The sequence below is a fragment of the Eurytemora carolleeae genome, unplaced genomic scaffold, assembly GCF_000591075.1.
Source record: "Eurytemora carolleeae unplaced genomic scaffold, Eaff_2.0 scaffold973, whole genome shotgun sequence".
In the NCBI taxonomy this organism is placed as follows: Eukaryota; Metazoa; Arthropoda; class Copepoda; order Calanoida; family Temoridae; genus Eurytemora; species Eurytemora carolleeae.
In genome coordinates this window covers 39,055-63,974 of record NW_019396951.1, presented here as the reverse complement: position 1 = coordinate 63,974, position 24,920 = coordinate 39,055, and the positions used below count along the sequence as shown (strand labels likewise).

The 24,920-nt window shown below is 35.1% G+C and overlaps 2 protein-coding genes across 2 annotated transcripts in view; both read right to left on the bottom strand.

The window, feature by feature from the left end:
• Positions 1-15,009: 15,009 nt before the first annotated feature.
• LOC111710430 (homeobox protein B-H1) lies at positions 15,010-17,094 on the bottom strand. The gene is made up of 2 exons (XM_023484518.1): positions 16,694-17,094; positions 15,010-16,038 (listed from the first exon to the last, which is right to left on the bottom strand). The coding sequence occupies exons 1-2, from the start codon at positions 17,031-17,033 to the stop codon at positions 15,425-15,427; spliced, it is 954 nt and encodes a 317-aa protein (XP_023340286.1). The 5' UTR covers positions 17,034-17,094; the 3' UTR covers positions 15,010-15,424.
• A 4,700-nt stretch (positions 17,095-21,794) lies between these two features.
• The window catches only part of LOC111710450 (peroxidase), a 4,805-nt gene continuing 1,679 nt past the window's right edge, over positions 21,795-24,920 (bottom strand). Inside the window, exons 3-6 of the mRNA XM_023484545.1 lie at positions 24,335-24,477; positions 23,884-23,985; positions 23,118-23,787; positions 21,795-23,060 (exon numbers count right to left, since the gene is read on the bottom strand). Of these exons, the coding sequence (XP_023340313.1) occupies positions 21,816-23,060; positions 23,118-23,787; positions 23,884-23,985; positions 24,335-24,477 (2,160 nt within the window). The 3' untranslated portion in view covers positions 21,795-21,815. The remainder of the gene's footprint in view (positions 23,061-23,117; positions 23,788-23,883; positions 23,986-24,334; positions 24,478-24,920) is intronic.

The window sequence follows — 24,920 nt, the reverse complement described above, 5'->3', positions numbered from 1 at the left end:
AACAGGAGAACTGAAGAAATTAGGTAACTAGAGAACTAGATAAATAGAGAACTAGAAAACTAGAGAACTAGAGAACTAGAGAACTAGAGCACTAGAGAACTAGAGAACTAGAGAACTAGAGAACTAGATAAATAGAAAACTAGAGAACTAGAGAACTAGAGAACTAGAAAACTAGAGAACTAGAGAACTAGAGAACTAGAGAAATAGAGAAATAGAGAAATAGAGAAATAGAGAACTAGAGAAATAGAGAAATAGAGAAATAGAGAAATAGAGAAATAAAGAACTACAGAAAAAGAGAACTAGAGAAATAGAGAACTAGAGAACTAGAGAACTAGAGAACTAGAGAACTAGAGAACTAGAGAACTAGAGAAATAGAGAAATAAATAACTAAAGAACTACAGAACTAGAGAAATATAGAACTAGAGCACTAGATCACTAGAGAACGAGAGAACTAGAGAACTAGAGTACTAGAGAAATAGAGACCTAGAGAAATGGACAACTAGGGAACTAGGGAACGAGTGAACTGAAAAACTATAGAACTAGAGAACTAGAGAACTAGACAACTAGGCAACTATAGAACTAGAAAACTAAAGAACTGGAGAACTGGAAAACTGGAGAACTATAAATCTAATGTACTAGAGAACTAGAAAATCAGTGAACTGGAGAACTAGAGAATTAGAGAACTAGAGAACTAAAGAACTAAAGATCTAAAGAACTAGGGAACTATAGAACTAGAACTGGAGAAATAGAGAACTAGAGAAATAGAGAAATAGAGAACTAGAGAGCTGGAGAACTAGAGAAGTAGAGAACTAGAGAACTAGAGAACAAGAGAACTAGAGAAATAGAGAAATAGAGAAATGGAGAACTAGAGAACTAGAGAACTAGAGAATTAGGGAAGTAGAGAACTAGAGAACTAGAAAACTAGAGAACTGGAGAACTAGAGAATTAGAGAACTAGAGAACTAAAGAACTAAAGATCTAAAGAACTAGGGAACTTTAGAACTAGAACTAGAACTAGCTAAATAATTAGATAACCCAAAGAATTAGACTACTAGATAACTTAAAGAACTAAACTACTAGACAACTTTAACAACTATAGAAATAGAGAACTAGACGAATAAAGAATTTTGCTAATACAATTTGAAATTCCTAGGTAATACATGTGATCAATTATCAAACCCCTCCAATCCCACCACCTGAAAATATTGGAAGGGGTGGGGGGGAGGGAGGGGGGTATCCAGGTGTACTAAATACTGAAACTACAGGACTGAATACTTGAGTAATGAGAAGAACTCTCCTTAAGATTGAAGAAGTTTAGCTCTGCTCCTTCTCCAACATAGCACAAAATCAGAGCTATTGAATATTNCAAGGCCCCCCTATCTACATTTGCTGAGTGGGAAGCCGTATAAAATGCATAATGCCAAACTTAGATTGATAGTATGGCAGTATGAGAAGAAATAAGAGATAGGACGGATCAAAGACGAGGAAACGATAACATTTTGAATTAAAACGATTGATAAGATTAAAAAAAAAAACTCAAGGCAGACAGGTCCCTGGATAAAAATAAACCAAAGTAAAACTTGGGAGTAAAATGAAAACCAGAGAAGTTCCGAGGTCGCAAAGCCGAACCAGCAATTCTGCAGCTATATTAAGAATTACCTAAATGGAAAAAACAACTTTAATGTCTGAAATGCAAGGAAGTATGGAAGACCAAAGCAACCAGGAAACCAAGATTAAGACAAATCTGATGTTAAAAAAAAAAACAATAGAATGGGAGCGGATGGATAAAGGGAGGATGAGGATAAGAGAATCAGGGAGACTAGAGAACCTAGAACCTGGAGCTCGGACGGAGATAATATCATTAATCGCTCTCCTGCTGGGATAAAAATGATCTACGCGACGCGACACAATTATTTGTAAAATTGTTTCAACAATTAAGTGATGATGGGACGTTTTTTATGAAACCTTATCCAGGACGGATCTCCGGGGACCCCCTCCCTTCTCAGAACCCATCAACCGGATCTGAAGACAAAAGGCATGAAAACTGTGTATTAGGTCCAAGCATGCCTGATCTAGTGAAGCTTGAAAAGGCCTGAAACCTGGACGATATTCGCTTGATCGAATATTTGAAATCTTTATTTATTTCAGCCATGTGGAATCACTCAAAAATTCCTTTGGTTTCAGATTAAACACGAAACTTAATCTTTAATCCATGAACAGGTTCAGGAGTAGGTTTAGGAGTAGGATCAGGAGATAGGAGATACTCTCCTAGATCCTAGGAGTAGGTTCAGGAGACACTCTCTTGGATTAAGGAGTATGTTCAGAAGATGATCTCCTAGATTATAGGATTAGGTTCAGGAGATTTTTTCTTAGATCCTAGGAGTAGGTTCAGGAGATACTTTCCTAGATCCTAGGAGTAGGTCCAGGATACACTCTCTTGAATTCAGGAGTATGTTCAGGAGATGATCTCTTAGATCATAGGATTAGGTTCAGGAGATGTTTTCTTAGATCCTAGGATCGTATGTTCAGGAGGCACTCTCTTGGATTCAGGAGTATGCTCAGGAGATACTTTCCTACATCCTAGAAGTAGGTTCAGGAGATACTTTCCTAGATCCTAGGAGTAGATTCAGGAGATAATCTCCTAGATCCTAGGAGTGTAGTAAATGCCGTACTCTCAAAAATTCGTCTCCATATGTATCAGTCCAGGTACAATCCGTCCGCTATGAATATCAAACAGAATATGATCCACATGGCTACAATCCCGTGAACTATCAACGCCACTACACTGGGCGCGATCTCGTTTGCTATGTCAACCGGAAAATAGCATTTTATTGATCAATGCCAATACTCAAGGTACGATCTCAATTGGTATGTTTTAACAAAACCAAATTACTCTACACTGTAATCAAAGCCGAATTCTGATTCTAACTAACTGTATTTGAGGTTTATATGTTACAAGTTAAAGTTAATATATATAATTACAATTCCTACGTTTTTATCTATATCACATGATTAAGGCAATCACGTTACATATTACAGCACTGTTGAAATAGGCGTATTTAAAATGTGCATATTTATAGGATTAGCGAGGATAGATATAACGTAGTTAAGCTCCAAAAATGTTTATAAGTTGAATGTACATATTAAAAAGGATTTAAGCTAACCATGCTACGTATTCATTTAAAACGCATGTTTACAGAATATCGTGTTACCCGATAATTATTACAGGAGTAGGTTCAGGAGATACTTTCCTAGATTCTAGGAGTAGGTTCAAGAGATACTTTCCTAGATCCTAGGAGTAGGTTCAGGAGATACTTTCCTAGATCCTAGGAGTAGGTTCAGGAGATACTTTCCTAGATCTTAGGAGTAGGTTCAGGAGATGCTCTCACAGACCCTTGGAGTAGATTTAGGAGACACTTTTTTTGGATTTGGTAGTATGTTCAGGAGATGCTTTCCTAGATCATAGGAGTAGGTTCAGGAGGCACTCTTTAAGAGGATTGAATGTGTAATTGCATGTGGCAGATGATTCGATTCCAATTTTGGTTTCCGCAATGGGACAATTTTCAAAGGTTTGTCTAATAGCTGAGTGGGACTAGGAGACGAACCGACAAGAAGCTCCGCAGGGAAACCATACGACCTGGAGAACCACACGTCCTGAAAGATATTCATCCTGTAGAACCCACGTCTTGCAGAAAACCATACATATTGGAGAATAATGCGTTCAAAAGAACTATGCATTCTGTAGAACATACGACCTGGAGAACCATACGTCCGGAAAAACATGCATCCTGTAGATTCCTACGTTCTCGATTAGTCCTAGAGGACCAAACGTCCTAGAGAACCATATGTCATAGAGAATCATACGTCCTGAAGAACCAAACGTTTAGAGAGAATCATACGTCCTAGAGAACTATTCGTCCTGAAGAATCAAGCGTTTTTTAATCCTCTTCTCCGAACTTTTACAAGAACTCGGAAAATGATGTCTACCGTACTTTTTATTATTATGAATGAACTTTAACCTTTCTCCGTTAGTGTATTATTGAAAAAATATTGATAAATTGTCATGTTTGTAAATAAAGATATAGTTCTAGCTTCCAATCTATCTATCTACCCCTATCAATCTATTTCTAGCAGTAGTGAGCTCTAATAAACTATATCTAATATGAAATTATACCCTTTAGGTTTAATCATCATTAATAACTCTAGGAAAAGGTTTCTTTGCCCCGTTCTGGACTAATCCTTCAGCTAATGGACTCCAGCTTCATAATTCTTTGTAGTTGCAGTTATCTGATGGAAGCTAAAATCCTGGGAGCGGAGATAATCCTGGTTTGCTTATCAACCATGTTGTCTCAGCCACTTAAACCAAGTCAGGTTAAGCCATCCTTAATGGTTAATTTAGCATAGAGATTAGATAGGTGCACACAGTAGCCCAGGCTACATGATTAATGGGTTCAATAAGTTTTTTATTCAACTTGGTTGAACCGCTTCTTTAAACTATATTGTTGCAGGAGTAGTAGAACTAATTCTTAATTTCTCTCCAGATTATGGGGAGAAGTGAAGAGGGGGGGAGAGATAACAATTTTGAAAGCAGGGGGTGCTAACTGCTCGGCACAGGAAGCTTTCTAAGCGGCGCGTTTTAAACCCAAACCACAATGTGAATTTGTGGGTTAGGACAGTTGGATGGACGGGGGGAGGGGGTGTGGGTGTGTATGAATAAGAGATCCATGGGGGGTAGAGTGAGATATATAGAGCTTTAGATCAGACCTGGATGGTTCCAGGGGTGTGGGAAGGAAATGATTGGACTAGGAACGGGGATGAAAGAAACCAAAAAGTTGAATTAAGGGTCGGACGGATAAGAAACCTTAGAAACTCTAGTTTGATAATTTCATGGATACAATTAGTTCATAAAAAGGTGATCAATTTGATATTATTTTTTTTAACAACTATTAAAACTGGAGCAGCTATCCAAGAGGTATGTTTACAAGAAAAAATATTGCATTAAAATTAGAATGGATAAGATTGAAATGAGCGATGGCTTAGGCGCAAATGTAGAGTTCAGGAATTATGGAAAGGATTGAATGGAGAAAAGTTAAGGGGAGGGTTGGAAGTGTGTGTTACAAATACAATTGCACCCCAATTGTATCCAAGAATCAGGAATCCGAAATCTTTGTTTTCTGACAAAAGTATTGCAGTTTATTTGATACACCAGGACCCCAAGTGCAAAGAATTATAATGTAAAGATAGTTATTTTAGAGGTGTACGCATTTTTAGTACTGCAGTGTACTGTCTCTGGGCGGTAATGTAAACACAAGACGGATGTCGCAGCCTGACATGGGATCCATCTTTCACATAAAAATTCAATGAAACATCCTGGTCATAGGAAACTATTATGTGAATTATCAAAATTTTTAAAAATAAAATGCTTTTTATCCTCCTCTAATACCAGAGTAACACTGATGCATCTATTCTTGTTTACAAACACCGTCCAGAAAGAACTGGTTTCAATATGTACGCAGAGAATACGCAACAGCAATTAACTTTCCTTGCCTTATTACCTTGCCCAAGTGTATGTTTACAAATAAGCGTTTCAGGGAGAAATATAAAAAATGCTCAGTCTGAGCAGTTCACTGTGTTTATTTATATTTCTTCAAGAAAGTACAGTTCCTGGTTTATCTTCCTTGCTGGTACATACAATACATTCCTTGATTTAATGGGACTTTCCGCTGTCGACGTAATATTTAAGAAATCTCCATTTAATCAGGGACATGTCAGATTCTAAATGTTAATATTTAAATCGTTGTTTAAGCAAAGCAAAATATTTCATTTGCGGTTTTCTCTAAAAGTGACTTGCGGATTTATTGCAACAAGAGAGAGAGAGAATTGAAATTTCTTACCGGTGTCCTGCATGGAGCGGACTCTTGCAAAGGGTAAAGGCAAAACAAGGTTATTTCCTTTTTATTGTCGTCTTCCTTTCAAATCATTTAATAATTGATATTTACTCGAGACATAGATCAATTTTAATGTGTTTTTCAAATCAAAATACATTAATAAATATCGGAAAATGTCATATCATTGCTTTGTATGCCTAACATTGTGTTAAAATGGTTAAAACATAAGGAGGAGTCCGCTCCATGCAGGACACCGTCGCTCATATGAAAGTGAAAAGGTACCTCTGTGAATCGGACATGTAAATCTTTAATTGACTTATGTAAGGGGTCACTTGAAATTAGGTCTACAGTCCCTTTAGTAGTTCCATGTGTTCGTATACACGTCAATGAACCGAGATTTATGTTCTCCAGTTTATCAATCAAAATGGTTCCAAACGACCAGCTTATTACGTATCACAATAATGATTGTTAATTAGTACTAATTAAACACTAATTACACTATAATCAACTTGAAAAGCGCAAATTCAGGAATATATGATTTGTTTACACATTTAACTTGTTTTAAGTTTAATTANTTATTAGACCAATGAATCCTACGAAACCTATGAAAATGTTTCCAATAAAATGCCTTTCTATGGAATGTAAAAATCTATTTACATATATACTTTGCTTGTCTGTTTGTTTGTTTGTAACCGATAAACGTCAAAACGGCAAAACCGATCGGGCCCACATTTTTTAGTGGAACATTACGTGACCCCAGGGAAGGTTTATGGATGCTTAGAATTACAAAAAATTGTCTCCAACACTTTTTTTTACTTTTGTAAAATCTACGAACTTTTTTTGTTATTGTTTTATTTTTTACAAAGAGAAGATGGTCACAGAAGTTGAAATAGAAGATAGTCGCGAAGCGCCCTAAAAGCCTAAAATATTCTTGTCTGTTCGTTTGTATTCACTAAACGTCGAAACGGCTGAACTGATTGGGCCCAATTTTTTTTTGGCACCACTCATGACCCTCTCAAAGAAAGTTTATGGAAGGTTGAAATTTTTAAAATTTACAAAATTTCGGATTTTCAAAATCCACATTAAAACAATGACAGGGTGCCTTTTCTGTATTTTGTATCAAGCCTGAACCCTCCTGTGTGGAAGTTTAACAAATATTAAAATAAAACCAAATTAAACTATATAAAAGTTATCGTGTCTCCAAATTTTTGGTTTAACATTTAAAAGAGAAAATTCAGTATTAATGATATGAAAATGAAATCATTAAAAAGATTAATTTGGTTTAATTTGCAAAAGTTAAAGATTATAATTTAAACTGAAAATATTCTCATGTGGAGAATAAAATTTTTCTCTCTCCAGATTTTAATTTTTCCAAGATTTCATGCCCAGCTCAATTTTCATGCCATTAATAGGAAATGAGGGCGGAGCATTGTTCTCAACTTTTTCCGTTGGAAAGTTCATCTTGGAGATTGAGCTCCTTGTGCTTGTGTAAGTAGCTGGAGAAGGTTCATCAATTCTTAATTATGAGATTAAAGATGGATTATGAAGAACGCCCACTACTGTGTTCAGGTTTAATCTAATCTCATTCATTTAAGCACAGTTTCTGTTAGAAGACAAGAAACCAGGATCGGATTTTTTTCAAATCTGAAAATTCTTTCTTTTTAAAACTTTTTTTTCTATTGTTTAATCTTGGTTTCTTTTCCTTCATTTCTATTTTGGTCTTCTTCTTTCCCGTCGTGTTTTGTTTGGTTTCAAACATCATTTTGTTAATTCTTCTGTTTTCTTTAACTCTGTTTTTTCAAATTCTTTCCAGTTATTTCTTGATAGTTTGCTTTATACTTGAGGTATTCTTTTTAAATTTTTTCCTGTTTTTCGGATTAAATTTTGTCTTCTTTATTTTATTTTGTATCTTTTACTTCTTTTGTCATGGAATTGTTGTCTTTTTTTTTCCTCTGGCTTTCTTTCTTCTCTGTTTTCAATTTATTTCTCTCCTTTAATCTTCTTTTATTACTATGCATATTATATGAATGAAGGCCTGCAAATGGTCCTTGTCTCCCCCCCCCCTCTACGGACTAAGGGGGAGGGGGTATCAAGGGCTGGGGGGGGGAATAGTGACACGGAATAATGTGCAATTACCGGCGGTGAAATTAGAAATTAAGCTCAGTAATTAGGAGCACAAAGATACTTTTATACAGAAACAACAGCCATTAAATTCATATTAACCAACATATGCATTATACATATATAAACATAGCTTTTCATTCTTACAAAATACTCATCCATTGAACACGGGGGAACAGTATATTCATTAAGATCCAACCATATAAATGATGGATACGTACTCATGTAATGGATAAATAAGTACTTATGTAATGGATAAGTTCTCCTTTGTTGGATAAAAACTCCTAAAATGGATAAGTATTCATCTAATGGATAAGTAGTCATGTAATTAAAATGGATAATCTCTCCTGTAATGGATAATTACTCCTGTAATTGATAAGTACTCCTGAAATGGATAAGAACTCCTCAAATGGACAAGTATTCCTATAATGGATAAGTACTCTTGTAATGGAAAAACAATCCTGTAATAGATAAGTATCCCTGTAATGAATGAATGAGTACTCCTATATTGGATAAGTACTTCTTTAATGGATAAGTACGCCTGTAATGGATAAGTACGCCTGTAATGGATAAGTACTCCTGTAATGGATAAGTACTTCTGTAATGGATAAGTACTCCTGTAATGGATAAGTACTCCTGTAATGGATAAGTACTCCTGTAATGGATAAGTACTCCTGTAACGAATAAATCTCCCACTGAGTTCTAAATATCTAAAGGAAGACTTCTAGATAATTAGGTTTAAAACAAACACATTTAAGAATAATGAGAAAGGAAATTCGTTAGTGTTAATCCCACGGAGGTTTCATTAATGATATCTGACCTCTGTAAGAGGTTAATATTTTTAACATCCTGTCTCTAATATATTTGTTATTACCCCATTTAACACGAATCAAACTAGAATAAAGAACGTCTTTTCCCATTACAGGGTTGGACATCTTAAGTAATTAGTTAAAACCAATTATTTCATTAAAAAAAAAGATTGGTTTCCTGTTTTTTTTCAAAATTTTTCTTTTTGTGTTTTTATCTCGTTTTAAAAAAAAGTTTTGAACCCCTGTTACAAGATTGTCCCAAGCCTACGGAAGGCCACATGATAAGGTGAATCCCCCATTAACCCCAACTTCTTTTTAAACTCAGCTAGGATGTGAAGTTTCATTGTATTACGATCAAACCGTAACAATACCCAATACTAGAGACCCTCACTCTTTAACCTAATCTGCTTCCATCCTTCCAACCCTTTATTCTTTAACATCAATTTACTGTTCCATTCTTCCAACCATTTATTCTTCAACATCAATTTACTGTTCCATCCTTCTAACCCTTTAATCTACAACATCAATCCATTGTTCCATTCTTCCAACCATTTATTCTTCAACATCAATCTACTGTTCCATCCTTCCAACCCTTTATTCTTCAATATCAATCCACTGTTCCACCCTTCCAACCCTTCATTCTTTAAAATCAATCTACTGTTCCATCCTTCCAACCCTTCATTCTTTAAAATCAATCTACTGTTCCATCCTTCCAATCCTTCATTCTTCATTCTTTAAAATCAATCTACTGTTCCATCCTTCCAACCCTTCATTCTTCATTCTTTAAAATCAATCTACTGTTCTATCCTTCCAACCCTTTATTCTTCAATATCAATCCACTGTTCCACCCTTCCAACCCTTCATTCTTTAAAATCAATCTACTGTTCCATCTTTCCAACCCTTCATTTTTTAAAATCAATCTACTGTTCCATCCTTCCAACCCTTCATTCTTCATTCTTCAAAATCAATCCACTGTTCCATCCTACCAACCCTTTATTCTTTAACATCAATCCACTGTTCCATTCTTCCAACCCTTTATTCTTTAACATCTATTTATTATTCCATTCTTCCAACCCTTTATTCTTCAACATCAATCCATTGTTCCATCCTTCCAACCCTTCAATCAATCATTTTCTATTCAATGAAAAGACGAGTATTTTGTAATAATTCTCGTCTCACTTACTAATGGTATTTACCACTATGCTGGGCGATTATTATATAATTATTTCTGTTCAAAGTATATAATTAGAAACACCGTAATATAAACATCTAATTCTTACCCTAGAATATATCATCAATTGTTATCATTGGCACAAAAAAGTTTGTTTAATAATCACGTTGATGGCTTTTATTGTCTATTATAATGAGTTTGCATGCGAACTCAAATTAAGGTTTTGTCGGCAATTAATCATCATCAGGAGGTAAGCGCAGTATGCCGCGGAATCGGTTTCACAGGACGCGATTAATCGTCTTTAATTGCCGTTTAAACCGACAAACTAAGATTAGGTTGGTAAAACTGGGTTTTCTGCGGTTTAAAGAAGACCAAAATATTAAATGTTCGTCACCTGGAATCTTAGTAAGCTGGATAAGTAACCAAGTTGGAAGATATTTATAGAAATTTGAAGTGCCACCCTTCCTCCCCCTCCCCTCTCTCCAAAACAATTAGATATTTTAATTTAATCTTACATACTCCTCTATACTCAAATTGGGAACATTTTGGTCTATTTATTTCAATATATCCAAAAAACTCAAAAAATACGATTATAAGCAAAAAAGTGTGAAATCGCAACTTCAAAAATCCTGCAGTATATATGCTATATCGTTTGCACTAATGTCCGATTGAACTAACGTACTTTTGCACTAAAGTCAGCTGATCAGTCAACATTTTTTTTTACATTTTTCCTCTTAATGGTAATCATGGACATGGAGAATTGAGATCAAGTTTCTAAACGAGGATGATTGTGTCACCAAGATTCTAGGGGGGGGGGAATTACCCCCAGGATTCTAGGAGGGGGGTGGTAAATAACCCCAATAAAAGGTTGTTAAATATAAGAATCCTTAGAAATGTTTTTAATCCCAAGACTGAACCAATACGACAATCATGTTCCACTTTATATTGGTTTTCACTGCATGCCTAAATATGAATTTCCTAAGTTTTTTCTTTTAAAAATGTCCAAATTGCATTTAATCATGTTTGTGCAACTTGGTTTAAGTCTGAGACATGAAATCTATAATTAATTGCAATATTTTTGCACTGATGTATTTCCGCATTAAAGCCATTTTGTCATGTTGTGAAAAGTATTTATTAATTAAATTATCATTCATAATTTCTACACGATAATTTGACTAAGCAACAGTTTTAAAATGAAAGTAAATGATTCATAAACTCTTTAAACTTCTTTAGAACACCAATCACGGTAAACTAGAGGAGTCCCAGTGAGTCTTCACTTTAGAACCCATTTTCATCCATTAAATGTAAATTTTCAAAATTAGTTATTTAACACTTTTTGTTGGGCATATATATATATATTTTTTAACTTTGTCAGGTGTCTTCGCTATTATTTTTGACGAATTTTATAAGATGATGACTGCAAATATTCCGATAGACATGATGCACTTTGTTCACCGTTCAAGTGTCTTACGCATTTATGCATTAGGAGAAAAAGAAATAAATTGTCAGAATTAAACACTTTTCCAGATTTTATATCATTGTTACTCAAATAGAGGTTTAAAGAATGAATCTATGAAAGAAAGTCATCGGAAAACTGGAAATTAAAACTTTGGTAAGTTAGTCCCAATTTTCTCAAGTCTATAGAATAAAATGTATCTGGAAATAAAGTCCTGAGGTTTAGATTCCTGGGACTTTTTTCCTAAAATAATATGGGGGCTGCTAATAAAGTCCCAGGAAATAAAATCACAGGAATTAAAGTCCTGAAGTCCTAAGTCTTGGGAAAATGAGGTCAAGTCTTAGACGTTTTCAGAAAAAGGACTTTTCAGTCCCTTTTCCATGGTCGTAAACATCCTTCTTTTCCATGCATTGTCCACTATAAGAGGACTTTTTTCCGGAGACTTTTTTGTACAGAAAAAAAGTCATAGATAATAAAGTCTCAAAATGGTAGGACTTTATTTCCAGTACATTTTCTCACAGGACTCTCTAAGTGCCAAAATGTAGGACTCTATTTCCGAAAACTTTCTTTCAGAGAATTTTTTTGGCGGTTACCTAGGTGAAAATAGATAAAAATGCTGCGACCCTAAAATAAAAATTTTCACTAAGATTTTACAGTTTTCAAATTTTTTTTTTATGACCAATGAAGGCGTCATATTATCGTGCCTTAATTCGTGAATTGGACGCACATTTTCAATCCATCAATTCAGAAAGAACATATTCTAATTATTAAAACAAAAAAACTGAAATTTACTGAAGGTTTGATTCATTATTGTAAATTATGCTTCAAATTAGATTGTTCATTTATATCATGGCAAACATCCACTTATCTGTTTATTTACTTCATTAAACCGGTTTTTCTTGTGATGGATTGACGTACATATTGATTAATGGATGAATTGGTGAATTCATGCATGTCATTAGTCAAAACAAGGAGGAGTCCTAACATTGTGTTAAAATGGTTAAAACATAAGGAGGAGTCCGCTCCATGCAGGACACCGTCGCTCATATGAAAGTGAAAAGGTACCTCTGTGAATCGGACATGTAAATCTTTAATTGACTTATGTAAGGGGTCACTTGAAATTAGGTCTACAGTCCCTTTAGTAGTTCCATGTGTTCGTATACACGTCAATGAACCGAGATTTATGTTCTCCAGTTTATCAATCAAAATGGTTCCAAACGACCAGCTTATTACGTATCACAATAATGATTGTTAATTAGTACTAATTAAACACTAATTACACTATAATCAACTTGAAAAGCGCAAATTCAGGAATATATGATTTGTTTACACATTTAACTTGTTTTAAGTTTAATTACTTTTATAAGATTTCTTTACACTTCCGAGGAAACCTTCATACTTTTAAACTTCGTCATATTTTCATTTTCTTTTTCCAACGGGATTGAGTCTTTACACAACCTTAAGTATCCTAATCCCTTTACCTTTGCAACATGGTGGTTTAAACCTTTGATATTTCAATCTTATTTGATCTAAAGGAAATCATAGTTTGAAATATCTAAGTTCTACGACATTGGATTGAAAAGATGCCGGGATTAGAAAATCAGAGTTTGTGGCAAAGACTCCTTCCTTACTTCCATTGGCTCTCTTTTTTTACACATAATTTTTATTATTTTTTTAAAAACACTGTCAAAATTTTTTTTTTACAGTGTCTTTTTTTAATTTACATATTTCCAATCTACTCCTTTTCTCCTTTTTTCATTTCCTTTTTTTCCGTTTTTTCCCTTTTCCTCAATTTATTTTATTTCTTTACTACTTTATTTGATTAATTTTTTTAAATTCTTTTTTATGTATTTTACATTTGCTCTAGTTTTCGATGATTTTCTTATTCCTCCTTAATGTTTATTTTTCCCCTATTTCTGGAACATTTGTGAAAATCCACGAAACTGATTTTTTTGCCAAAAGTGTTAATATCGATCGTTTGAGTGATAAAGATCAATTCCGAGGTGTTCTTAGTAAAAAAAAGTTTTTTGTCTATATTCAAATAAGTGAACAGTCCCTTTAAGACTCTTTTCCCTGTTATTTTTAAACTCACACACTCGCTTTAAAGCAAAAAGAACAATGGCTACACTCCTATAACAATGCCACGCCATGCGAAAATCTTTTCAAATCCTTCGTAATTCATCGAGACGGGTTTATAAGCTACTCAATAGTGAACTATCACCCTCCCCTTCCTTAAGCATATCCATTATCCTCCCTGCCTGTCCTTCATCTTCCATTATAAATTATACGTGGGATCCTTTACAATCCTTAAACCCAAGGAAGATAGACCAGGAACCTAGGAACCTAGGAGCTCACATTTTAATGATACAGAATTTTCCTATGCTCGAGCCTTAATTACGCTAAATAATTTTTTAAGTAACTTCTATAAAACTCTGTGTACTGCAGTTTCTGGGAGGAATGTAAATATCACTTAGACCTGACAGCACTGCATGTGTTTACATTTCTACCAGAAATTTCAGTACATTTTATTTTAGGTTTAAATTAAATTAAATCATATAAACGAAAAAACTCGAGTCTTGGATCGAGTATACTTGGGAGTAATTAAAGCCCTATTTCACTCTGGTTTAAGATTTTAAAATCTCAACTGATGAACCTCAATAACTATTTTTACTTAGTGGTGTAATGGAATTTCTTGAGCTGTTTATATTCCTCCCAGAAGCTGCAGTACACTTTTTACGTAAACAAAGTTTTCCTTGCTTAAACCTATTTGTGAGTATACACTGTCCACTCATTTTTAAAAATCTCTCAACCTCTTGGATGATTATTGATTCTATCATTTCTAAAGAATTAATTCTTATTGATTCTATTATTTCTAAAGAATTAAATCTTATTGATTCTATTATTTATAAAGCATTAACTCCTAAAGTATTAACTGTTATTGATTCTATCCTAAAGCATTAACTCTTATTGATTATATTCTAAAGAATTAACTCTTATTGCTTCTATTCTAAAGTATTAACTCTTATTGATTCTATTCTAAAGCATTTCCTCTTATTGATTCTTTTCTAAAGTATTAACTCTTAATTGTTTTGTTCTAATGTATTGACTCTTAAGTATTGATTTTTAAGTAAAACCTCTCAATGGTTCAATTTTAAAGTAAAACCTCTCAATGGTTCAATTGTTAAGTAAAACCTCTCAATGGTTCAATTTTAAAGTACTCATTCTCGATACTCTTAACTATCAACTCTCGTTAAAGTTCAATTCTAATAATAAACAAATTTTTCATTGGTTTGTTTTAAAAGTTAAAAGTAACCAATTAAAAAACTTTTTATTTCTTACAGTTCTTCCTGAGGAATATTTCAATGCTTTTCCCTTCGACCCCCCCCCTTATGCTAATCTAATGTACTCCATATAAAGGTAATAAACAAGCTGAGGGAAGATATGCGTCTATACTTGTCAATATTGATTTACTCTAGTAGTAGGTATAATTAGCTCCAGGTTTATTGTATGGCACGGGGCCTGAGTTGTCGATTTTTTATCTAACATAATGTGTTGAACACGTGGCTTAATATCACTATTATTATACTAACTTTATTATACTCAATAAAGGGATAAACAAATTTATGGCAACTCTAATCTATCAATTAATCAACAAAAGATCGGTCTGTACAAAACTTGAACCAGGGGTCGGACTCTGACAAGGGGACAGGAGAGAAAGAGAGGATAAGGAAGGATTTCTTGGACAATCTTGACTCCGAGATCTGAAACAACAAGGATCTGGGTGAGCACCAGGATCTGTTTCAAATTGAGTTATTCTTCTCCGTCCTTCTTCTGGTTTCATGAGATATCACAACTGATTCGTCTTCTCAAATCTTATATAATTGAGTTTTGAGATCTTTGGTAGGGTCCGGTGGCGGCCCCCATCCCCTTCTACTCACTGAGGGGGGGGGGGGGGGTTAAACGCCAGGGAGGAGAGATTCTTATCTTGAGAGAGGTGGAGTCACAGGGGTTGGTTTTATCACTGTACTAAAAGTATGGGTTGAGGATGAAGGCGGGGATGAAGATGAAGGTGAAGAACAAGCTGCTAAGAACTGAGATGAAGGAAGGATGGGTAAAGATGCTGGAAGAGGAATGGAACCTGGAGGTCTTGAACCAAACATAGGGAAATGAAAGGGAGATTTGGCAGCAGCTCCAGCAGCTGATAGAGCAGCGGAGGCGGCGGCAGCCTGGCGGTAATACATCTCTAGGGGAGATATACCAGCTCCAGCTAGAAGAGGAGAAGGATATCCAGGATAAGGAGATCTATACAAGGCCTGCAGGGCGGAGTAGTTTCCTGTCTCCGCCAACAACTCTAAACCTACACTAGTGGTTCTCTTCCACTTGGTTCTGCGGTTCTGATACCAGGTCTTAACTTGAGTATCTGTCAGGTTTAGTTTAGCTGCCAGCTCTTGTCTGTCCTGTACAGACAAATATTTCTGCTTCTCGAAGCTTCGTTCCAAAGTCTGAAGTTGATAATCTGTAAACGCGGTTCGAGCTTTTCTCTGTTTTCTCAGGGCTGCCTCGCGAGCACTGCAGGACGGAGAAGTTTCATCGTCTGAAATATAAAATAATATTAAAAGGATTGACAAGGACAGGGTTTGATGGATGGATGATCAATCTTGCTAATTGATCACTCACAGAAACGTATTGGTGAAGTGCTCCGCCCACTTAGTCTGTACTCCTATGCCCACCCAGAGATACTAGAACCCATTTATCAAAACTTAAACTTTTCAATTGGTTGATGTCAGGGATAGATCCATCATGAGAAACCTTCACTATCCACCCACAAGAACATATGTGTCGTTAATAGGATTACCACACTTAATATATATATACTCATCCTAGTGTAACACTTACATTACGATGCATTAGAACACCATTATCGGAAATTATATAAATAGTTTGACTAAATTACAGTTTTTGTTTATTGACTAGCGTTTATTATTTGCAAAGAAGCAATATTTTGTAGCTAAACTATTATTATAATATTGATTTGATTTATGAATCAATGAGTTAGTGCCAACACATAAATTTGGTGCAAATTGGACAGAAATGGCTGGTTTTGCTTGTTTAAAACAAGATTCATGGAGGTTATCATTAGTATCATAGCAGGCTTTAAATAATTCACCAGAACCTTGTAATTATTCATTTAATTAGACATAATTGTGTGTGAATACAAAATGGGGGGAGGAGTAGTTTTATTTTCATACCTTCTCCGTCGTCGGATATATCGTTATCCTTGTAGCTTCCAGCATCAGAACTAGTTGTATCATGAGGAGATGAAACTCTAACCATATGATGAGCGGATGCAAACTGTCCAAGACGAAGTCCTGAGTTAGGAGGAGACAAGATATCTGTGATCATGAACCCAGAGGATTTAATAGGTTCAGATTTGCAAGCTAGGCCTGGTATATCCTCCTGGGATATATCAGGGGTGGGTGGAGAATGATGAAGATCCATATCAGGACTTGAACTATGACAAGGATAGTCGGAGTACTCGCGTTTCTTTGGAGGAACAAGACTTGACACTGTCGCGGTTTCTACGGTCATAATTCAACTGTAAGAACAACTCTGGTCGCCGGGTTGGATTAAACTGAACCACTGGTTTCAATTCTCCAGGTTGGTCGGTGAGTAGAGCGGAGCGGAGAGCCGGGACAAGTGGCGGAATACGCTGAGTGTGGGGCTCCAGAGGGAGGGATCTTACTCCCGGATAATCTTATTACAAAGAAATCAATGCAGCGTCGGACTTCAAGCCTCCTCTCTCTCTCTCTCTCTCTCTCTCTCTCTCTCTCTCTCTCTGTTCTCCCCCTGAAACTAGTTGTAGGATACTAAATCAGGACTTGTCACTCAATCCGAATCATAATTATCCTCGGGATATTTACTCTCCCTAGAGATGAAGATTGAACGTCTCAAAACTTCTCAATTCATCCAAGAACCCGGAGTAAAGTTAGATGACTCCAGGAACTAAACTAAGATAGGATGGAATCTGTACTTAAAATAAAAAAACCACGCAAAAGTCTTAAAAACTTCTAACTTAACTTATTCTTTCTAGTTTCTGAGTTTAACATGGTATCAGTGTATAGAAAAATACCTCTCAGACCCAAAACAATTAATTTTATAATAAATTATCTCTTTTTCGGGGTAAACTAGTTTTCACACTTAGGAAGACTTTTTATGAAAATTATAAAATTTCGAACCTAAAACAAAAAATAAAGAAATAAACATTTTTTTCAGAAAGAGAGACAAAAAAGAGGCAATTAAGGAGGGAGAAAAAGGGAAAAACTAGAAGAAGAAGTGTGAAAGAGGGAAAGGAAAAGTAAGAAAAGGGGGAAAAAGAGAAGGGAAAAAATTGAGGAAAGTGATAGATAGTGATAAAAGAAAGGGAGAAAAGAAAGGGACAGAGAGAAAAAAGAAAGATTGATTAACAGAGAGAAACTTAAGGAAAGAAAGATAAAAGCGAGAAACATAATGGAGAAATATGGTGAAAAGAGAGAATTATAGAGATAGTAAATTAAAAGAGAGAAACATAGAGAAAGATAGATAAAAAGAGAGAAACTTTTAGAAAGAAAGTTAACATGAAAGATACATAGATAAAGTAAGATAAAAGAGAGAAACATATTGAAGAAATATGATGAAAAGAGAGAAATATAGAGAAGATGGAGAAAGAAAGATAAAAGAGGGTAACATAGAGAAAGCAATATATGTAGATATAAAGTGAGGAACTTAGAAAAAAGAAATATAGACAAAAATATACAAAAATAGACAAAAATAGACAAAAAGATAAGCATACTGAAAGCTAGAGAGATATTGACAGAATTAGAATTGAAGCAGACAGTTTTAACTTTAATCCTAACTACCAGGCCGTTTCCAAACTTTGTACCTACCCTTCCCTTCTTCATCTTCTCCCTCCCCTCTCATCCCATTTCTTCTCCCTCCCCTCTTTTTGCTAAAACTTAATTCCTCATTTTTCTTAAAAAGTTGTGTAGAGTGAGAACCAGAAAACTGCAGAATAGAAAGACGATATTAAAGCAATAATTAAGTACATTTGATGTTGCTACAAAGCAAACAGTTTTACTAGTAACTTATTAAATCACTTATCTAAATGGGCCTGTTTACATTGCATAATTGCTGTGTCTCATGTTCATTGGACCATAATTTAAAGTTATAAACTGGTTCTAAAACTCGTCTTCATATTCCAGAATTTGATGGTTCTCGTTGTATCATAGTTTAATATGATCTGAATTGTAAAATGAAACTACCCTTAAGGTAAACTCTCGTATATTTGTGTGCTTTCATTACAATAATATTATTAGATTTACTAAACCTTATTCTCCCCCCTCATTTAAAGGTCCCCCCCATCCTCATTTTATAGGTCCCCATGCTTATATCTAACACACTAGCTCTCTCCGTCCTCATTTTATATCCCTACTCTATCTTCATTTTATAGTTCCAATTATTATATCTTACCCACTGTCCATTCTCATTTTATATCCCTCCTCTATCTTTATTTTATATCCCTCCTCTATCTGTATCTTATATGCCTATCCTCTCGAATGTTTTAACTCACATTCATCCTTATTTTAGTCCTCCCGCCCCATCTTCAATCTAAGGATTGTCCTCATTGGTTCTTATCCTCATTGTTTAGTTTGGCCTTTTATCTTTAGTTAGTAGTCTTTCCTCCCACTCTCACTCATCTTCTAGTATCTCAACTCTTATTTGTATTCATCTCCCTCTTATTCAAATTCTTCATTCTGTCTCTCTTTCCTTAATTCCAGCTTCTTCATCTTCCTCTATCTATATATAAATTTAGCTTGTCTGTTTGTTTGTTTGTATCCAATAAACGTCAAAACGGCTGAACCGATATGGTCCAAATTTTGTGGGGGACCTCACATGACCCCAGGGAAGGTTTATGAATGATCAAAATTTAAAAAATTTGTGTTAAAAAATTTTATTTTTGTAAAATTTTGAAAATGCGCGAAAAAATATTATGAAATCTGCATACCTTTTTTGTTTTGTTTTATACTACACTAAGAGAATATGCTCAGATATAAAGCCAAAATTAAAAGTTGAAATAGAAGATGGGCGTGAAGCGTTTTAAAAGTCTAGTATCCCATTACTCCCCTCCCCCAGGTTTATGAAATTAATCCCCGTATTAATACTTAGGTCGCAAGAAGTTATAATACCAGACTAAGAGTTAACTTCAATGAATGGTCAAAATTATTTTTTTTAAGAGTAATGAAAGAATTGTTGGATTTGAATGTTGGTGAAAATAGTATTAAACCACATGCTGACACTTGAATTAGCCAGGGTTAGTCATACTTGAAATATCATCATTCATTAATCCTTTTTAAACTTTCATTAGTGATTATATTAATTCATTATTCATTCATCCAGTTTTATTCATCCTCTAACTTTCATCGGTGAATACATTAAGTCATCTTTTCATTCATTTCCTAGCTTTCATCAGTGAATACATTAATTCATCTTTTCATTCATTTCCTAACTTTCCTCAGTGAATACATTAATTCATCTTTTCATTCATTTCCTAACTTTCATCAGTGAATACATTAATTCATCTTTTCATTCATTTTCTAACTTTGATCAGAGATCATATTTATTCATTCATACATTCATTCTAATTATTCTTAATTCAATAATTCAGTGGCTTAATTTTTCAGATGAGTAGTTTCGTAAGATTGTATGGTATCCGTTGATCACAAAATTTTCGCTGCAATTTTTTTTTAAATTCCCCCCCCAGATAAACCTAAAGACGAAGCCTCAAGTCCTATAAATACCCTGAGCCCCCTAGATCTGTTGAATTATTGCCCCCTGCTGGGGATTAATTTAATAGACATTGTAAACCCTGTTCAACCCTAATCTACAGTTAACATGAATAGACAAGACTATACTAAAGAATATAATTAACAGTAAAGAAGGAAATTAAATATATACCGATTAAGTATACAGCTACAGGGCTACCTATAAAGGATGAGACTTTAATGACGTCCTTAAAGGGAGTGTTCCGAAAATGAAAGGGGGTATAGGCTTACGGCGAAAATAAGCTCTTTTGCTCGCTAATAATCTTACTTCTATCTGTTGCGTCTATAATGAGAAAATTGTTTAAAACTACTTAAACTGAAGAACGTAGAGTCCATACAAATTCTGAAAATTGCAACATTCAACTCGTATCCTAAAGTAATCAATTTAATTCCAAACACATCATTCAGATATTACAAACAATAGTCATCGATTATTTTTCCACGCATTCGTATATAGTTAATATTTCAAAATTTTTGTACTTTTTTATGATTTGATTTTAAAAACATTTGTCCTTTTTTATTATGAAGACGAAATTTTCATATTTGCCGGGATTGTTCGAAAATCCAGCCCCAGCGAAATAACATTTTTAAAAACAAAATCAAAAATATTATGAAATATTAACTAGATAAGGATGCATCGAAAAATAATCGATGACTATTGTTTTTGTAATATCTGAATGATTTGTTTGGAATTAAATTAATTATTTTACGATCTGAGTTGAACGTTGCACCTTTCTGAAGACGCTACGTTCTTCAACATTAGTCGTTTTTAACAATTTTCTCCTTATTATAGACGCAACAGATAGAGGTACGGTTAGTAGCGATCAAAAGCGCTTATTTTTCGCCGTAAGACTATACCCCCTTTAATTTTTCGCGACCACTCCGTTTAAACTCTTCTAATATAACAATGCCAATGTAAAATTGGGTTTCTGGATTAACAATATTCTTTTAATGATGTAATAAATGATTTGAAAGAAGGCTGGATAAATTCTCTACAGTCGTCTTTAAAGTTTCATTGTTTGCGAGTAACCCTGTATTGAATATACAGTGAGAACCAGAAAACTGTGGAATAGGAAAACAACATTAAATCTATTATCAAGTTATCAAGTGTATTTAATGTTGTTACAAAGCAAATTGTTATACTAGTAACTTATTAAATCACTTATTGAGTGAAATCAGTCTGTTTACACTGCACATTTGATATGTCTCATGTTCATTAAACTATTTAAGTCATAACTTGAGTCGTCTTCCGATTCCAGATTTTTGTGGTTCTTACTGTGTAACAATTAGTCACGTTTTCAAGAAAAAAAAAATGCGAAATAATTTCTAGAAATCAGTTCAAAACTAACATTCAATTCTTCAGGATGGATAGATAGATAGATAGATAGATAGATAGATAGATAGATAGATAGATAGATAGACAGATAGATGGATAGATAAAGATAATCAATGTTTCATATTTCACAATAAATCTAATTGAACAGAAATGATATGAAGAGAGTCAAGGTACCATTTATTCTTTAAAAACATTCCAATTAGTTTTAAACGACATCAATTCTTCACATGACCTCTTCGAGTTGATCTCATTGATTGGCATTTTCAGAGGAAACGGTTGTATTGAACCTAGCTCAGTGTTTTCACAGAGTATCCGTCCTAGAGATACCTTTCTTATTTCCTGGAGCTGGAGCTCGCTAAACCTTGTGTTTGGATCCGTCCCGAGATCGTAAAAAAATCTGTCTCCTTTCTTCAGACGCGCAAACTGGTCTCCGATTATACATTTAAACACAGGACCAATCATAGAATCCTCATGAGCGTCCTCTAGAAATCCTCCGACAAAAAGATCGACGTCCTCTACACTTCTGTATACCTTCTGCAGTCTCGAGATGTGTTCAGGTTTCATCAATCCTCGGAGATCCTCCCAATCCTGGACATTGGTCCCACCACAAATCTCCAGGTACTTTGTATATCCTGGTACTCCATGATCACGTCCTCGCTGTATATTAATTGCTACAAGATCAAACCCTCCTCCGTCCTTGGAAGCCTCGAACAAATGGTTTCTTATGTCCTCGACAAAGTTTGAGTCCCAAGCTCGAGTTTCCTCCTCTGTAAGACCTCGAACGAGTCCGTCAAATGTATCCGAGGAGTTCATATCCATGGGGTTAAAAAACATTTCTCTAAGACTGAATGAACCCTGCGAGCCCTTGGTCGGTTTCATTGCAAAATCTCCAGTGATAAGACTGTGTCCGAACCTAAACGCAGCCGAGGCAAACTCGTTATTTATCCGAGGATCAAATGAGTCTGAGTAGTCTGTAGAGTACCCGGAGGAGAGGGTTAAAAGTCCGAAAGACTTCATCATGTTTTTCCCCAGGACTATAGGGAGCCATTCATGATAGACTATATGTTGATAATGAGCAACAGTAATCCTTCTTGCCTCCTGATACAACCTCTCCCCGTCCCAGGTTGGGTTCACTTCTGAGAGAATTCCAACTATTCTATTGTGCTCCCGGAGAAATACTGTGTGTATAACAATGAGGTTTGGTTGTTCGTTCACTCTGAAGTCTCCGGCGAAAAAACATTTCTCCTCCGTGTCCTCTTCACAGGAGGAGCAGGCGTCCAGCTCCTTGGTGTTTCTACCACAGGACGGAAGATTGCTTCCGTCCTGTCCTGAAACCTTCATGAATCCCCCAGCACTCCTGAGCATGGAGGATTCTTCCTCAGTTGAACCGTAGATATTAGAACCATCTAGCCAATGTGAAACCTAGATTTAAAAAGTAAAATTTTTATCAAAAATATATCTTTTTAATAATTAATTGACCTGGTTCAATTGCTCTCTGTGCTGGAGTTTACAGTTTAGATCTGGAGAGGAGAGAGAACGAGAAAACTCCATACACTGTAATATTCCGCCCCAAAACTCATCATTTCTCGCAACCCTGATCGGGAAACACTTATCCGCGTCATACCTGGAGGGGAACCGTCCTCCGCTCTTGCAGCAGCTACCGGAGTCGTGTGCCGGAGTGTGAGTAAGATCATGATCTATAAACTGTCCAAGCTGCATGAGAAGAAGAGTATTCTCTGAATCCAGGTCGTTTATTTTCCCTGTGACTCCGTTGCTGATTTCTCTAGCGGAGGGGAGTTCGAACCCGTCTCTGGGTCGTCTCCTTGGAGCATCAACCGAACCCTTCCCATAGGTCGGGAGAAGGATTCGTTGGAAAGGAGTTCCAGTTCTTCCATAGTTTGAATTCTTCAGATTGTTGCAAGTTCCGTCCGGGGTTCGATACCTTGCTCCGGGCGGACAATTAGGTGCCGGGATCCAGGGACAGTTGTTTCTTATTGTCGAGCTAGAGAAAGCATCCAACCCTGAGCGAAGACCTATCCCACTGTTCTCCAGCTTGCTGGTCACCTTCAGGAGTAGGTTTGATGTTTTATCCAGGAGTTTAGATTCTCTTCTTGGTTTATTAAATCTGTTGTGGAGAGACACAGACCTCCTGCACAATAGCTGTTTAAAATATTTAAATATTTTTTGTTACATTTTGAACTCCAAAATCCAAAAAAATAATTTTAATAATCCTGGTTAAAATTACCTAGATGAATGGACTTGGCCTCCTCCGAATCTAACTCCAATTGTTGGAGGTTCAGATTCCTCCGAATTTGCATCTTCATCCTCCGTTTCTAGTTCCAGCTTACTGATAGATAAGAGTAATATTTTAATTTATGTTTTTAAAGTCGATTTTTCTTTTATAAAACTAGGAAAAAAAAGATTGTTTATCTTTCTCCAAAACCAAGTTAACTCGAAAAGAAAAAGCATGCAGTGAGGTCCGTAAAACTGTGGAATAGGAAGACGATATATAAGCAGTCTAATTTTAATTGTACAGTTTTATGTGTATAACAAAGCTTTAAAAGTAAAGCAGAATTATGTGATAGTAAACAAGGAATACACAGAAAAAGAAAGAAAAGATAAAACAAATAGAATAAAGAGACAAACTTTGAAAAAAATATGTAAAAAGTGAAAACTTTAAAATATTTGTTCTCCGCCTGAAAAGGGCTTGAAGCTGATCCTCCTCTAGGACTGAGAGAGGATTGGATTCAGAGATCTCTGCAGCTGAAAACTCGATGTGTTGGTTTGATTCAACCCCGGAGCAACAAACCAGGTTCTTTGTCTCCGGACACACGTTTTCCTATAAAGATATTTTTTATGGTGCTTAGAGTTCAGATTAAAGGAATTTTATATTTTTAACCTCGATTATTCTTCAGTTTAAACAAAACAAAAACAATCCTTTTTAAGCAGTTTAAAAATCGAGTAATTCTTGTGACAGAGCGTTTATCAGAGTTAGTAAGCAGATGTTTTATTTAATATCTATATTTAATCTTGCTTAAAAGACTGGTGGTTTGAAAATCTCCATTAAATTTTCTATTATATAATATAAATGACGCCGAGCCGGTTTCAACTAAATGTGGTTTAAAGGTTTAGTCCGCACTTTGGCAGTCAGAACTTTGTGGTTAGAATAATTGGTGTGAAGGACTTTTTATAGATTACATCTTTCTTCTCATTTTTCTCTTGTAATTCTGATTTTCTGCCTTTCTTATCTTCTTTGTTCATTTTTCTCATTGATTGGCATTT

Coding starts and splice junctions, on each gene's coding strand:
- LOC111710430 (XM_023484518.1), bottom strand. CDS start 17,033: ATGACCGTAGAAACCGCGACAGTGTCAAGTCTTGTTCCTCCAAAGAAA. Junction 16,039..16,693: donor TATATCCGACGACGGAGAAG/GTATGAAAATAA, acceptor TTTATATTTCAG/ACGATGAAACTTCTCCGTCC.